We start from the raw sequence: 13,376 nt of genomic DNA on the forward strand, positions 1-13,376 counted from the left end.
ATTATCCTGAGGGTGGACATAATTGTGTGCTTCAACTGTTTGGGGTATAACTGTTGTAAGTCATTGAAGGCTTTGAGGATATATTCAAATACAGGGTTTAATCGTTTGTAACTGTGATGCACGGGGACAAGGACAAGCCAGCACAAGCTGGCCTGTTCTGAGCTCTGTCGATTTCAAGGAATGTCTCCCGGCTTCCATAGACCAGGTTTTGGCTTGTCTCTTTTTCCATTGCGTTAAAATCCAGTGATTAAGTCCGCAATCTTTTCAATTCGCTTCAGAAATGGGTTCTCTGGTACAGAAATTCAGACGCACTGCCACAGAATACGTCAAATTTCTTCAGTTGAAATCTGCACTCATGACATCGGTCGAATGGAGTCTCTGTGAGTCCATTCGACTTGGGGGCATAATAGTCTAATTTGGTATGTGAGGCGGATCTTTCTGCGTATTTCTGTTGGTCGGTTGTGTCACTTGACTTGAGGAAGGCAAAAAAATGGATGCACGCCCAGAAGGAATAATCTGACATAAAACAAATGTTGCACAATCCAGATGAACAGACGGGGTAGACATTAACGAGAGCAAATTACATGCAATAATCCGTGGACTAGGCCGGTTACAATTTACGGTATATTTTAAGAATAACCTCGAAAACAATTCTCGGAAAGCCAGTTGTGCACTTCAAAGCACCATGGGCGATGCTTAATAACCTGCGTGACTCTTACGCACTGGGCTTCTGGAGGTCCGTCGGCGTGCACGGATATACGTGGCACGCCGCAAAGAAGCAGGCAGCCCCGTCCAGAGCTTGCAGCAGTCCCGCGGAGCAATCTCGGCAGAGGACGGCGTAGCGGAGCTTTGGGGCGGCCCGTATCGCACTGGGTCACGGTGTGGAGCGCTGTACGTGCGCGCGCAGAGCGTCAGGAAGCCCCGCGCACCCCACTCTATCCACGCCGATGCTGCGCTCGCGGTAGGAGTATCCCACAATGCCCTTGTAGCGGCGGCGCCGGAGATGGATGCTCCTGTCGCCGCGGCTGTGGCTTGCCACCATCGCGACGGCTTATGCTACCGTTTCCAGTCGGCCGCCTCCGTCTGTCCGGCAGGTCTGCGGTGCATGTGACTGTGCGGCGCGACCGGCGAGAGCAGCCCCTGGCGCGCCGCTACCGTCCCCCGCCGGCAGCAGCTTCACCGTCGCAGCCGCTTCTTGGGCAGGGAAAGCAAGGGGCACACAGGAGGAAGGGGGTCCACTGCTAAAGCATGGACCCCCCTGGCCAAGCTTTGCCCTTCACAGGAGGAGAGGTGCTCCCAGGCGTATGGGAATAGAGCCGCTTCGCTAGGGGCCACCGGCGGGGAGATGAGCGAGCGGAACCGCGGCAGGGACGAAGCGATGGCCGGCGGGGACACTCCGGGAGGCTTTAACGACACCGACGAGTCCGTGGAGGAGAAGCTGAAGGGTCTGGTGTTTCGGAAGCAGACATCCTACAGGTAAAGTGAAAGTGAGGGGAGAGCGGGGGCACCGATACGGGCAGCTTGCCTGCGCAGGTAGCGGGGGGAATAAGCGGCCGAATAGCGGCACTGTCTGCGATGCTCGGCTGCTTAACTTTTAGTCGACCGCTGTATTATTTAAAGCCCTCTTTTCGTGCCTGTGTGTGTCATACCGGATGTATTGGGCATTTAGCGGTTCTGTAGCCCCGCTCCTACCACGGGAGAGACGCGCATAGATCCCTGCTTTGGGTCTCGGCATATAGGGGGGGATTTCTCCACGTCTTTGGTGTTTTCAGCCCTTCCAGTATATTCCCTAAACCGGTCACACCGGGCACACGTTTTCTGACTTGTTAAAACGTGTACGCTGGTGGTTTAATGCGCACCATAGACCCGTTTCGGCACCCGGTTTCCGGAGGGGAGGGGGTCGCTGTCCAGAAATTCCTTATGGCCCTTTGAACCTATTATGTCCCTGTTACCCCCCGTGGGTGGCTTTGTATGCACTATAGCTGTTAGTTTCAGGGTGGTAGGAAGGGGAGGGGGATCTGACTTTCCCCGCAATGACTTTGCCCGTGTGAATTGAACTCCAAATGCTTTGACGAAATCCCCGGGCGGAGGGTGCAGCAGCTGCCGGGTCACGCAACTGGCGGACGGCCAGGCAGCACAGACAGCAGCCACTGTGCAGATAGCTGCAGGATTCCCCAAGCGAGAAAAAAACACAACAATAATCGCTATATAGTCGTGGTTGTTTTTTTGTTTTTTTTTCTTCGTTGAGTTTTGCATGTAAGGCGACGTGTAGGTGGATCCTGGATCCACCCTGCGCCCACGTTTGAAATTGCGGTGGACGGACTTGTCATTGTGGGTTGGCTTCCTCAGACCTTGTCCGAACTGCTGCAAACAGCCGTGTTCTCACATACCAAATTCCCGAGAGCAAGAAAAATCCGAAAAGATCTGCTCTAACATAAAAATCTCTTCCTGATTTGAGAGGAAACCTTTTTTTTTTTAATGGTCTATTGCACAAAATTTGCCAGAAGTGAATGTGAGAATGAGGATTGAGCAGATATTCTGAGCAGACATGAGATGGTCCATGTTAAGCTCTTACATGTTAGACACACGAGAATACTTGACGAGGAAGCATTTTTTCTTGGCTTATTTTCAGAGATCCTTTAGGTTTAATAGGGTAGAGTGGTGAGTGTGTTCAGCCAACTCTTCTTTGTTTTGCTGTTAGTCCTAGCTGTGGTGCTGTGGATCTTCTCTCTGGATGGGTTACTGTTTGTCTGGCCTGCCGCTGTACCTCTCATGGCCTGAATACCTCACGGACTGAGGAAGTCCACCTCATTGTTGGAATGTAAATACACCCCAGAGGTCTCCTTTCAAAGCTTTCATTTTTAACTCTGTCATGCAGCGAAGAGGGGAAATGCCAACGTGTGGTTCTAACTTCTGCCTAATAGCAACCTTTCTAGCTTTGCGAAAATGCCTGCACCAAACATGCGTGTATGCGAGCCGAGACAGAACGAGGGGGAATGGAATCCGCATTTCGGGCGGCGCATCGAACCAGTGCTCACTCTTCGGATTTTAAAATTCAGCTGGTGAAACAAGTACAGGCCCGGCATATTTTCTGCAGAGCAGAAGCAGTAAAGCTTTGACGTGGGATGTGGGCTCACAGAGTGAACAAGGGAGAGATGGAGAGAGAGATGGAGAGAGATTTAGAGGGAGAATCTGCCTGGCTGGGAGTTCCCATTGCTATGTCTCATGGTCTTTGACTCTTCAAACCCCAGCTTTGCATCTCTGGGTCAAAATCTCTATTTCTACCTCCCCTTTGGACACTCTTCAGTCAGATTACCGACACTAGTAGATTCTCAGTCCTTACTTATGTTAATTTTTAATAAATGGTATCTAAGGAAGCCATGCTTGGATTTTTAATCAGGTGGTGGTGAACGGGACCAGTAACCCTGTCAGCCATACAAAGAACAGATGAACTTTTAGCCCTAAACGTCTGCAGATAATCCGGATTGTGGATTCTGAATCGCTGACACATTTTCCTATCTGTCCATAAGATATGATGCAGTGTTAGTTTTTTTTTTTAGTTTTTTTTTAGACGCAGCCTGTGATAGGCTGGCAGTTAGAGGGGGTGGGCCAGTGGCTCTGTCCGTAGTTGGCTGCTGAGCATGTCAGACACCAGCTCTTGACCGTGCCTTGACCATACTTTAGGTGGACCACAGAGGAAACAGTCCCACCTCTGAGGCAGCAGTTACATAATATCTGCTACGAGGAATAAAAAAACGTTCCTTCAAGGAAAATACCGAAAATCTAGATGTATATAATTTCATAAAGTATAACTAAAGTAGGCTAACTGTTAATGTAACAGTATTTTTGTTATGTACAAAGTTTCATCAATACAATTATGGCGTTGTGTGTTACAAGTCTGATAGATCTTCATAATAAATTTGTCAAAGGTATTTGCTTAGCATGTATTTTTTAACAAATTTTGAAACGGTGGTGAAAGTAACAGCAACGATGGATATGTTAATCAGTTTTGGGGTTTGATATTTCATATAAAGTCGGGTTTACTAGTTTTTATGTTAGCTGTAAGCATGGTTTACGTCACGAGATTTTGTGTGGTCATGGTGATTCTCTGTGTGGATAGGGATTGTCTTTGTGTGTGTGTGTGTGTGGTGGGTTTTCTATGCTTTATAAGTGTGATCGTTTGTATAGGTGATGGATGGGCGTGTTATAGGTGTGTATGTGGGTGTTGAGGTGTGTGTTGCTGCGTGGGTCCTGGTTGGATGAGTCATGTGGGAACTTGGCTGAAATCGTTATGAGGCTGACACCTTCTTTCCTTGCTCATCTTCCTACATGTGAAGTTAGCCAGCCTTAGCTATATTTTTAACTGTTCTGTTAGCTGTCCTGTTAGCTGGACGTCTGATTAGCCATGCCCTTAGCTGTTCAGTTAGCCATCCTTTTAGCTGGACGTCTGGTTAGCCATGCCTTTAGCCATTGTTAGTCATCCTGTTAGCCATCCTGTTAGCTGGGCGTTTGATTAGCCATGCCTTTAGCTATTGTTAGCTATCCTGTTAGCTGGGCGTCTGATTAGCCATGTCCTTAGCTGTTCTGTTAGCCGTCTTTTTACCTGGGCATCTGATTAGCCATGCCTGTAGCCGCACTGTTGCTATTCTGATTGCTGTCCCACTATCCATGCCCTGAGCTGAACCTTTCACTGTTCTGTTATACCATTTGTTAGCTGTCCCGTTAGCCACCTGTTAGCTGTATTGGCATATCGATGCAATGACTGCATTGACATTGTGTCCAGGTAGGTGCTGTGTCCTGTCAGAGAGTCTGGGAATCTCATGTCCAAACAGTGAAAGCGAGACAGATTTCTGAGGGAAAGCTATCAAAAGGGGCCGTCCGCTGGAAAACGAGCGTTTTTCTTGTTTGGCACAACCTCCGTAATTGGCTCCCGACTCGCGTTAATGACATGGCTGTGCTTGTGAAACTGGCTTCCCCTTTTTTTGGAAGCTAAAGAGTTTCGTTATGAAAATAACTGTAATCATTTTACGACATGGTTAGCGCTGAGCTGGCATGATTGAACAGGCCCATCTTTTCTACCAGTAGATATGGGTGTTAGTGTATTAGATTAGCTGGTTACCGGCTGGGGTTTAGGCTAGGTGCTGTTAGCTGTTAGTATGAGGCGTTGGGTGGGGGGGGGGGGGTGCTGGGTATAGGGGATGCAGTGATGGCCTGTGGGAAGCAGTTTATTGTTGGATACATAACAACAATTCTATGAAGACTGTTTGAGAATCCAGAGCAGTAGTGATAGTCTACTTTCTTCCCATCGTGCATCTCTTAGCAGTAACACTGTCTGATATTGCACACTATTTGGGTTGTATAAGTATATGCCTAAGAGGATTTTCTCTTTCCCTTGATAACTCCCCCCACCATAGTTTCACATGACAACACTGCCCCCCCGAATTATTCCCTCCCAACTCGAGTGTCCTTGTCCCTCGCATTTGGGTGAAGGCTTACACGCATCATCCCAGGACAGTATTGGTTTGTGCATCAACGACTTGGAACCTGAACCCAGAAACTATCTAGGCTCGATCCTGCTATGTCACATTTCAGTGACATTACTAACACTAATTGCTTCAGTAGAAATATCCATCCATCCTTCTATCCATCCCTCTTATCCCCGGCTTATCCTGTACAGGGTTGCAGTTTAGAATCCAATTGAAAGTATCGATTTTCAATGATATGCAGCCAGGGAACCTATGAAAGGCCTTCTCTGTGATTGGCCTTTTGCTTTAATATTTGTCAGTGTGACTCACAGACATAAATAAATTCAAATAACATTCAAAGAAACAGAATATTTGCTCCGCGGCCAAACATATTCAAATGGCCATAAAATATGGTGTTCCAAGGAAAAGCAAAAAAAAAAAACAAAGGAATTAAACCTTTAAAAAATGTGATTTTTTTGAAGACTCGTTTCCAAGAATATCCACACATTAACAACCTTACCGTTTGAAGGATTCACTATGGAAACTGAATGTGTTTGAATTAACCCGGTTGTACTTGCCACAAGAAGAAGGGCTGTGTGTGTGTTTTTTAACTGAGTAGTGAAATTAGCTCCTGAGAAGTAATCAAGATGAGTTTGACCTTGCCAGCCCAGCGACCGGCAGAGGGGCATCAGCGATTGGATGCCGCTGGGTGGTAGAGTCTTTATTTATTGGGTTAAATGCAGAGGGCACAAGGTGTGACTTGAAACGTGCAAAGAGGATCTCCTGGGTGTACTTTGCTGTCCTCGTTCCCCCCTCCCCCTGTCCTTGGGCAGAGCACTCTGCATTAAAATGGAGAACGGCGCCCCCCCCCGGAACATAAGCCGCGTCCTGCCGTCAGACTCTGGCACAGCTTCAGCATCAGGATCTACGTGCCGTCTTCCATGTTCGGTGCACAGGGCTTTTTGCCTAAACAAATTGCCCATACCTCTGCCAGGAGGAGGACAGGGAGTCTCAGAACCAAGGTGGCACAGCTGTCACTGGAAATGCTGGGATGCCTGCGATTGGCTGATTTCCCCTCCCCATCCTGCTGGCATCTCCACCCCTGGGTCGTACCACAACATGTTTCCAAAGTGTCAGCCTGGCGCGTACCAAGAGCAATTCCAACTTGCCTTATTTTAGCATTGCCGTTAATTGTAATTAGCGGATAGTTTATTTGCCTTAATTTAACCAGGGTGTCTTGATTAGGTCCCAGGTTCCCCCTCTTATCCTGCTGTGTGTATGGAATCGTTTGGGGTTTCAGGGCCCTGCCTGTGGACTTTCCTGTGGTTTAGGATAGCAGATTATGGCCAGGGGTTCACTTTCTAAAGACTTTCCTAAAGGCCGGGCTGAATAGTAAGCAGATGAATAATATGTAGATCTGCTCGCCACGTGAAGCTTTTTGGATGGGAAAACAGCGAGTTCAAGAGTCTTTATTTTGTCCATTTTTTTCTGCCTGCCCTCAGCCTGTTCTCATTTATCTTTGGGCCTTTTGAAAACCTTCGCTGAGACAGAATAGAGCCTCTGCTGCCTGAAGCAGGTTGTGGTACAGATTTCCTTGGCTGTCACCGTTGATGTAGTTTCTGCTTTATTGTTTATGTTCCTTCTCCTGTGACTGAAGCCATTTGACAGAACTGGGTCAAGGGGCAGCCCCTGGACAGAGACTCTGTCTCTGCCATAATATGGGTGACTGAGTCAGACGGTCCGGAACCGACGGATTGAACCGCCCTTCGGTCTGTCGCATTCAGGAATAGCCAAGGATCTGTCCGCGACATCCTGTGGAGAAGGACCTGGAAGGGAAAGCAGTGGTCGTATGTCTCAGCAGCTGGTACTGGGATTGTGCTGCAGGTGCTGGACGTTACCATCCTGCTGCACGTTTGGGCATCACCTGTATGCCAGTCGGTCCGCCCGCCCAAAAGTGGGCTATCATTGTATTTCTGCTTCCATCTGGGACTCCTTTTCCTGGTGTCATTGTCCTGACTGAGGAGTACAGCCGTCATGTAATCTGAGTGGCGTGTATATGAGCCGTGCCCAGAGACCCGATTCCACAGGTCCTGTCCATACCAGGCCAGGCAGGCCCTTTCAAATATCAACAAAGGACAGTTTGTCTATCGCTATTCCTAATCGGATAGTGATGCTTTATTAATTCCTGTGGGGATATTGGGGTCTTCGCCTACCCCATTTTGCTCCTTTTGAAACACACAGATACACATGCAGGTGAGTGCAAGCTGGGGGGTCAAAACACAGTGCTTCCAAGCAATTGGGGCTTAGGGCCGTGCTAAAGGTTGCCAACGGTGGCATCACTCTGCCGCTGGATATGCACCAGTAACTTTTTGTTTTACAGAAAATGGGCCCTAGCATGCAGAACTACACATCGCTCGTTGCTGGAGCCTTGCATCTTTACCGGACATTGTAAACATGTGACCACAATGCAAAAATTCTATTTGCTCTGACTTCAGTGTTAGTGGTCTGTGGCATCCCAGCTGTCGGTCGAAACTAGAAGCGAGAGAGGGGAGGGTTAGCGATGTTATCTGTGTCCAGACAGAAAGGGCGAGATCTTCCTAGATAAATCCGGTTCAGACTGAGACAGAATGTACCTGGCTTTACTCGTCTCAGCTGCTCCATCATTCCACCAAATCTGCGGTTATACTGAAAGGGAAGGCTTCCTCGGCTGATGATAGATGTGAGTCCAGAAGCTGCCGCTGGATAACCTGTGCTTTATGACAGGCTTGCAGAACTCTGGTGTGCGCCCGGATCGAGCAATTAATCTTGGCAAACACTTTTATCAGGAATCACTTTCGGACAAATCCTCATTAGTGCTGCAGCTCCCCTGCTGCGGGCCTGGAGGTGGCATGGAGGTCTCTCTCTTCCCCTCTCTGATGATGGCCGTGGCTTCACTGGCGGACTCATTAGCCGGATGATACAGTCAATTAGGCAAGAGGAAGCTCAGGTGGAAATGGAGAGCATCAGGCCCATCGGCAGATCCAGGCCAGCCAGAGCTGGCCTGTATTAACCTCGCCGTTGCCCTGGGAACACTCTTCGGATAACAGATCTCTGGTCTTGCCTAACCTGCGGTACGTGGACAACGTGTACCGACGGCATATGGTAGGAAAAAAAACCTAAATCAGAAAGGTACTTTTCCAAGAAAGACGTAAAGGGAGATCCGATATTTGGTTAAATGTATAACGGATGGAGTTTGGTATAAGTGCACTGAGGAAGTAGCGTTGCCCCATTTGGCCTTCGGTTCATGACTGTCAAGAAAGAAGAAGGAGCGAAAGATGGGGTGGTAGTCGCGTGAAAATGTCGCACTTTGAAGAACAAAGTGAGAAAGCGATTTTTTTTTAACAGACGGCGGAGTATGCCTGAACCTCCCGACTGCCCGTCGTCTCCCGCCGGCAAGGCGCATGCGTCCTTTTTTTCGGAGTCGGACAGTTGCGCGCCCCTCGGGCTTGGTTGTTCTGTAACGCCGAGCAGTTCACCAGGTCCTCTGAACCTGGCATGAGAACAGCGGGTGACTTCTGGGCGTTTCGCATGACAGAGGGTGGATTTAGCTTTAACTCACCCCTCCTCTGTTGTTTTTTCCATGCGTATCTATTTCAAGTAGCAGATCTGTCTTTTGAGTAGATGTGGGGTTGGTATGCCCACCCCCCCAACCCCCCCCCCCCCACCCCCCCAACCCCCCCCCCCACCCAAAGCTCACGGTGGCTCTGCTGTGGGGGGTTTAATTATGGAGGAGTTGGCAATCGTGCCGAGCGGAGGTGGAGGAGGATCAGTCACTGCGGGGGCCAACATCCTGACAGCCTCTGACTGATGAAGCAGCCGCTGCATGTCGATTCATGGTCAGGTCAAAGATTTCTGCTGGTTCTGCTGATAACTGCACATGTGATGCAGCCATGCATGCATGCAGAGCGACACAGGAGTCCTGATACACTGATACACACCAACATGTAGCTGATGGATCAGGAGGGACCCAGTGGCTGCCATTAGACCAACTGAGATCGAAGTGCTGGGAAAAAAAAGTTTTGCTGTGGGCTCGTCTCAGCCAAACCGGGCAGTGTGGGGATCTGTGGGAAAAGCACTGGGGAACCTTCTGGAACATTCCAAAGTAGGTGTATATATAAAACCACGGTGACATTAAGGGTGCTGTGTGCCTCGCTGCTGCTTCCTGGGGTTTTCTGACACGCTGACAGGTACCACCCCCACTTTCGAAGGAAAAAAAGGGGGTTTTGGCATGGGGCTCCATGAGAAATTCTGCTCCGTTTCTGCTCGTAGCTTGTAGCGGCGAATCAGGAGGGAATGAGAGAGAGAGAAAGAGAGCATTCTATTTTTAAAAGAAGGCCGCAAGTGTTGGATCCCACCAAAGGGCTGTGGTGGGGAGCCACACCGCCCACGGCCGATCTCCTCGTGCAGCAGCCTGAACGTGGGCCAGTGAGAAGGCGGGGAAAGTACGACCCCCCCCCCCCCCCGCCCCCCCCAAATGGCGAACAACGGCCATGATAGCGAGGCGTGCGCTGCAGTGCTGTTTAGTTGGCTGCTCAGAAGTCAGGACAGATAACAGCGTGGCTCACCTGTACCATCGCCTCCTGTCTGCTGCTTGCCGATTCACCCACAATGCAGTTCACTCGCTCGGTCAGAGGCAGCTGTTCTGTTTTCTGATTTTCTTTTCTTTTTTTTCTCTGCGCTATTGACGTGACTCAGATGATATGTTGGTGGATTTTACGATTATCTAATTCCGAGTCATGAGTCAAGTAAAGCTACCCGTCCATCTTAGTGGTCGATGTAAGAGGATGAGGATGAGGAGAGGTACAAATAAGCAGGGCAGGGGAGTAGAAGAGAGAGAATTGCATATGAATCCCCAGAGAGGTGATGCAATGGAGGTCAAAGTTCAACCCCCCCCCCCACACACACACACACACACACACACACACATTCCAAGCTCTGCTGCATCTGACTACTGGGGCTGATCACGTAAACAGCCGTCCCACCCACCCTCGCTGTCCCACCAGCCCCTTCCCTCCTCGCAAGAGGGGAGTGTGGTTTCCTGACCTGGGGTAACAGACGGGAAGCGCTTTGCATTGTGTGTCGTCTGTGGCTCCGCGATGGTAGCTCTTTGTTTTTACGGCGCCGCTTTCCCTCCCCGCGCAGAGAACGCCGGCCGCTCTCCGTATCGCGAATGGAGTTCAGACCGAATTAATTAGGAGCAGGTGAGTCAGCAGCACAGAGGCAGGGGGGCGGGAGGCGGCCTGCTCCCTCTTACTCTCTGTTAGCGCACGGTCACTCCATCCCCATTTACCGCTCCTGAATTCAATTATAGAATGATGCTGTTTTTTTAACCTTGGGGGGGGAAGCAGTTTCGTCATAGTAATACTGTGTCACTTCTCAGAAAGCAGGAGACCCTAAATTTAAATAAATTGGGAAGGAAGTTGGATTCAGGTTGCCATGGCAGCCCCTTCCTGATCCTCCCCCCCCCCACCCCTTTCGACACACATGCCCGCACGCTTTCCTCTCCCTCGTTTCTGCATCCTTCTCATCTCTCTTCCTCTGTCGTCCAGTGTGGTTGTGGACGGCCTGGGCCAGGTCGTTCCTCATGTAGTGTGTGCATGTGTCGCGTGACACATTTTTCAGAGTGCACCCCTGTGCTTTTGCTGCCCCCCCCCCCCATGAGTGGGTGTGCGTTTCTTGGCGACCCTGTGGGCCTTGCGTGCTTGACGGCTGAATTTCACTGTGTGTCTTCCTTCTATTGTCAGCTGTTCTCTGTGGGGTGCAGAGGGCACAGCTGCTCTGGGGAGGGCGGGGCTTGTTGCTGGGGGTGGAACTTGTTGCTGGGGGTGGAGCTTGTTGTAGCTGAGAATGGGGCTCCACCTCTATATTCCCTGCCCGCTAGACCTCGCTAATAGCTGCGCCTCCAGTGACACTGGCCCCGGCCTGCAATTCTAACTCCCTGTCATTTGCTGCTGTCGTTATAGGAATTAAGTGGCTCTTAACCGCTGAGATACTCTTGCCTTGAAACATTTTAACCAGAGTGATTTGTGGGGAGTAGAGGCTAGCGGGTGCACTGGGGTCATGCCCGGAGACATGCTGCTAGGCTTCCCTATTCCCCCTGGTTAGGAGGGCCACTAATTAGGGGGGAAAGCAGCCACGCAGGAGCGAATCAGAGAGCATGCAGGACATGTGGGGTGAACGCGGACAAAACGGGCACATTGCTCACCACCCCCCCCCCCACCTGGCCTCCTGCTAATCATAAAAGCACACTGTGTCCTCTTTCTTGTCCCCTGGCTCTATGCTCGTACAGATGAGCTTTGCGTTCCACTGGCAGTTTTTTTTCCCCCTCATCTGACAGTTTTCTCACATGTTTAGTTATTGATTGTCTGTTTGTCCTTTTGCCTACCTGTTGTTGACTGGTTGTGTGCATCCTTGTGTAGTAAGTCCTCCCTTCTTTGCCTTGTGTCCTAATATGGTAAATTTATGGCTGGTGATGCACTGAGGGGTGGGGCCGCCCCTGCTGTTTCCATTACCGGTGGTGGACGCTGTTTTCACAGGAAGTCAGCCTGTCGCTTAAAAACCCAGAGCTGATGAGTCAGCAGCATCTCAGACATCTGCACCGTTTTCTGGTCTTTAAATCTAGCAGCACTTTCCCTTGCGTCTTACATCCGCCCCTGTCTGCGCTTCCGCGTATTAAGCGGGGCAGAGAACACACAGATAATTAAGATCATTCAGAGTGAAGCTGATTATTACATCAAGTGACACGACTGGAAGCTGCTGCTGGTGCTGTTAAGGATGACTAATGCGCAGTGACATTTAGAAATGACCTCTGTCAGGGGGTTTTGTGTGTGTGTGTGTGTGTGTGTGTGTGTGTGTGTGTGTGTGTGTGTGTGTGTGTGTGTGTGTGTGTGTGTGTGTGTGTGTGTGTGTGTGTGTGTGTGTGTGTGTGTGTGTGTGTGTGTGTGTGTGTGTGTGTGTGTGTGTGTGTGTGTGTGTAATTCTGTTCGAAATTTTTCCCGAGACTTTGTCTTGCCCTGAAGGCGTCGTCCCAGATTTGCGGCCAATCACTAGTGCCTTCAGGCGCCTGGGGCGACTCTACATCGGAACGACCCCCCCCTCCCAAGCGTTTCCATGGTGATACCCGTCATTCACGCTACTCTTCTGTTTGGTTGGAGCGGAGCCCTGTGGGAGGGGGCTGGGGGGTGTGTCAGGATGTTAGTGCCCGTTCCCAGTGGGCTGGTCCTCCATCTCCCAGTGAGCTTGGTCACCGCTGTGGCCTCAGTGCAGCTGTGTCCCCGGCGCCGTGTGTGGCTAAAACGCAGTGGACGCCCCCCCCACAGCCTGGCCTTCCTGGGGAGTCTGAGCCCTTACTCACGGTGTTTACTTCAGCAGCAGCCTTAAAAGGAGTTTGTTCCCCATTTAACTCGGTCAGTGTGGTGTGATAAAAACAGACCCGGTATCCGGCAGGGTAACCTCGTTACGCCCGCGTGTGTCCCTGTTTACCTGCGAGCTTCATCTGCATGCTGGCAGCATGACTCAGCTGCATGTGTTGATGAGAGGCCTGACTTCTCTTTCTAACCACTTCCACTGTATCATTACTTAATCTGGGCTGATCCCTTTCGGGTTCCTGCACTCCAGTTTGGGGCCAGTTGGTGGTATAGTGGCTAGCATGACATGTCAAGTTGTGACCTGGGTTAGATTCTCAGTCAAAGAAGCCTATATAGGTGTGTGTCAGGCCTGTGATCAGAAGGTCGCCGGTTCGAGTCCCATGGCTGGCAGTGATTTCACTTTTGTGCCCTTGATTAAGGCCTTTAGGTTTGACCCTGCATTCTAAAAAATGTATGTCACTTTGGATAAAAGCATCTGCTAAATAAATGTCACTGTACACTTGAA

At 50.1% G+C, this 13,376-nt stretch overlaps 1 protein-coding gene across 4 annotated transcripts in view; it reads left to right on the forward strand.

Annotated features, from left to right (window-relative positions):
- The first annotated feature begins 242 nt into the window (after nt 1-242).
- The window catches only part of dgki (diacylglycerol kinase, iota), a 41,705-nt gene continuing 28,571 nt past the window's right edge, over nt 243-13,376 (forward strand). For 2 of the 4 annotated variants that reach the window (XM_049007068.1, XM_049007069.1), the window contains exon 1: nt 243-1,476. In XM_049007068.1, the coding sequence (XP_048863025.1) occupies nt 1,346-1,476 (131 nt within the window). In that variant the 5' untranslated portion in view covers nt 243-1,345. The remainder of the gene's footprint in view (nt 1,477-13,376) is intronic. The other 2 variants (XM_049007070.1, XM_049007071.1) reach the window with 1 other exon arrangement.

The sequence above is a fragment of the Brienomyrus brachyistius genome, chromosome 3 (genome assembly GCF_023856365.1).
Source record: "Brienomyrus brachyistius isolate T26 chromosome 3, BBRACH_0.4, whole genome shotgun sequence".
NCBI lineage: Eukaryota > Metazoa > Chordata > Actinopteri > Osteoglossiformes > Mormyridae > Brienomyrus > Brienomyrus brachyistius.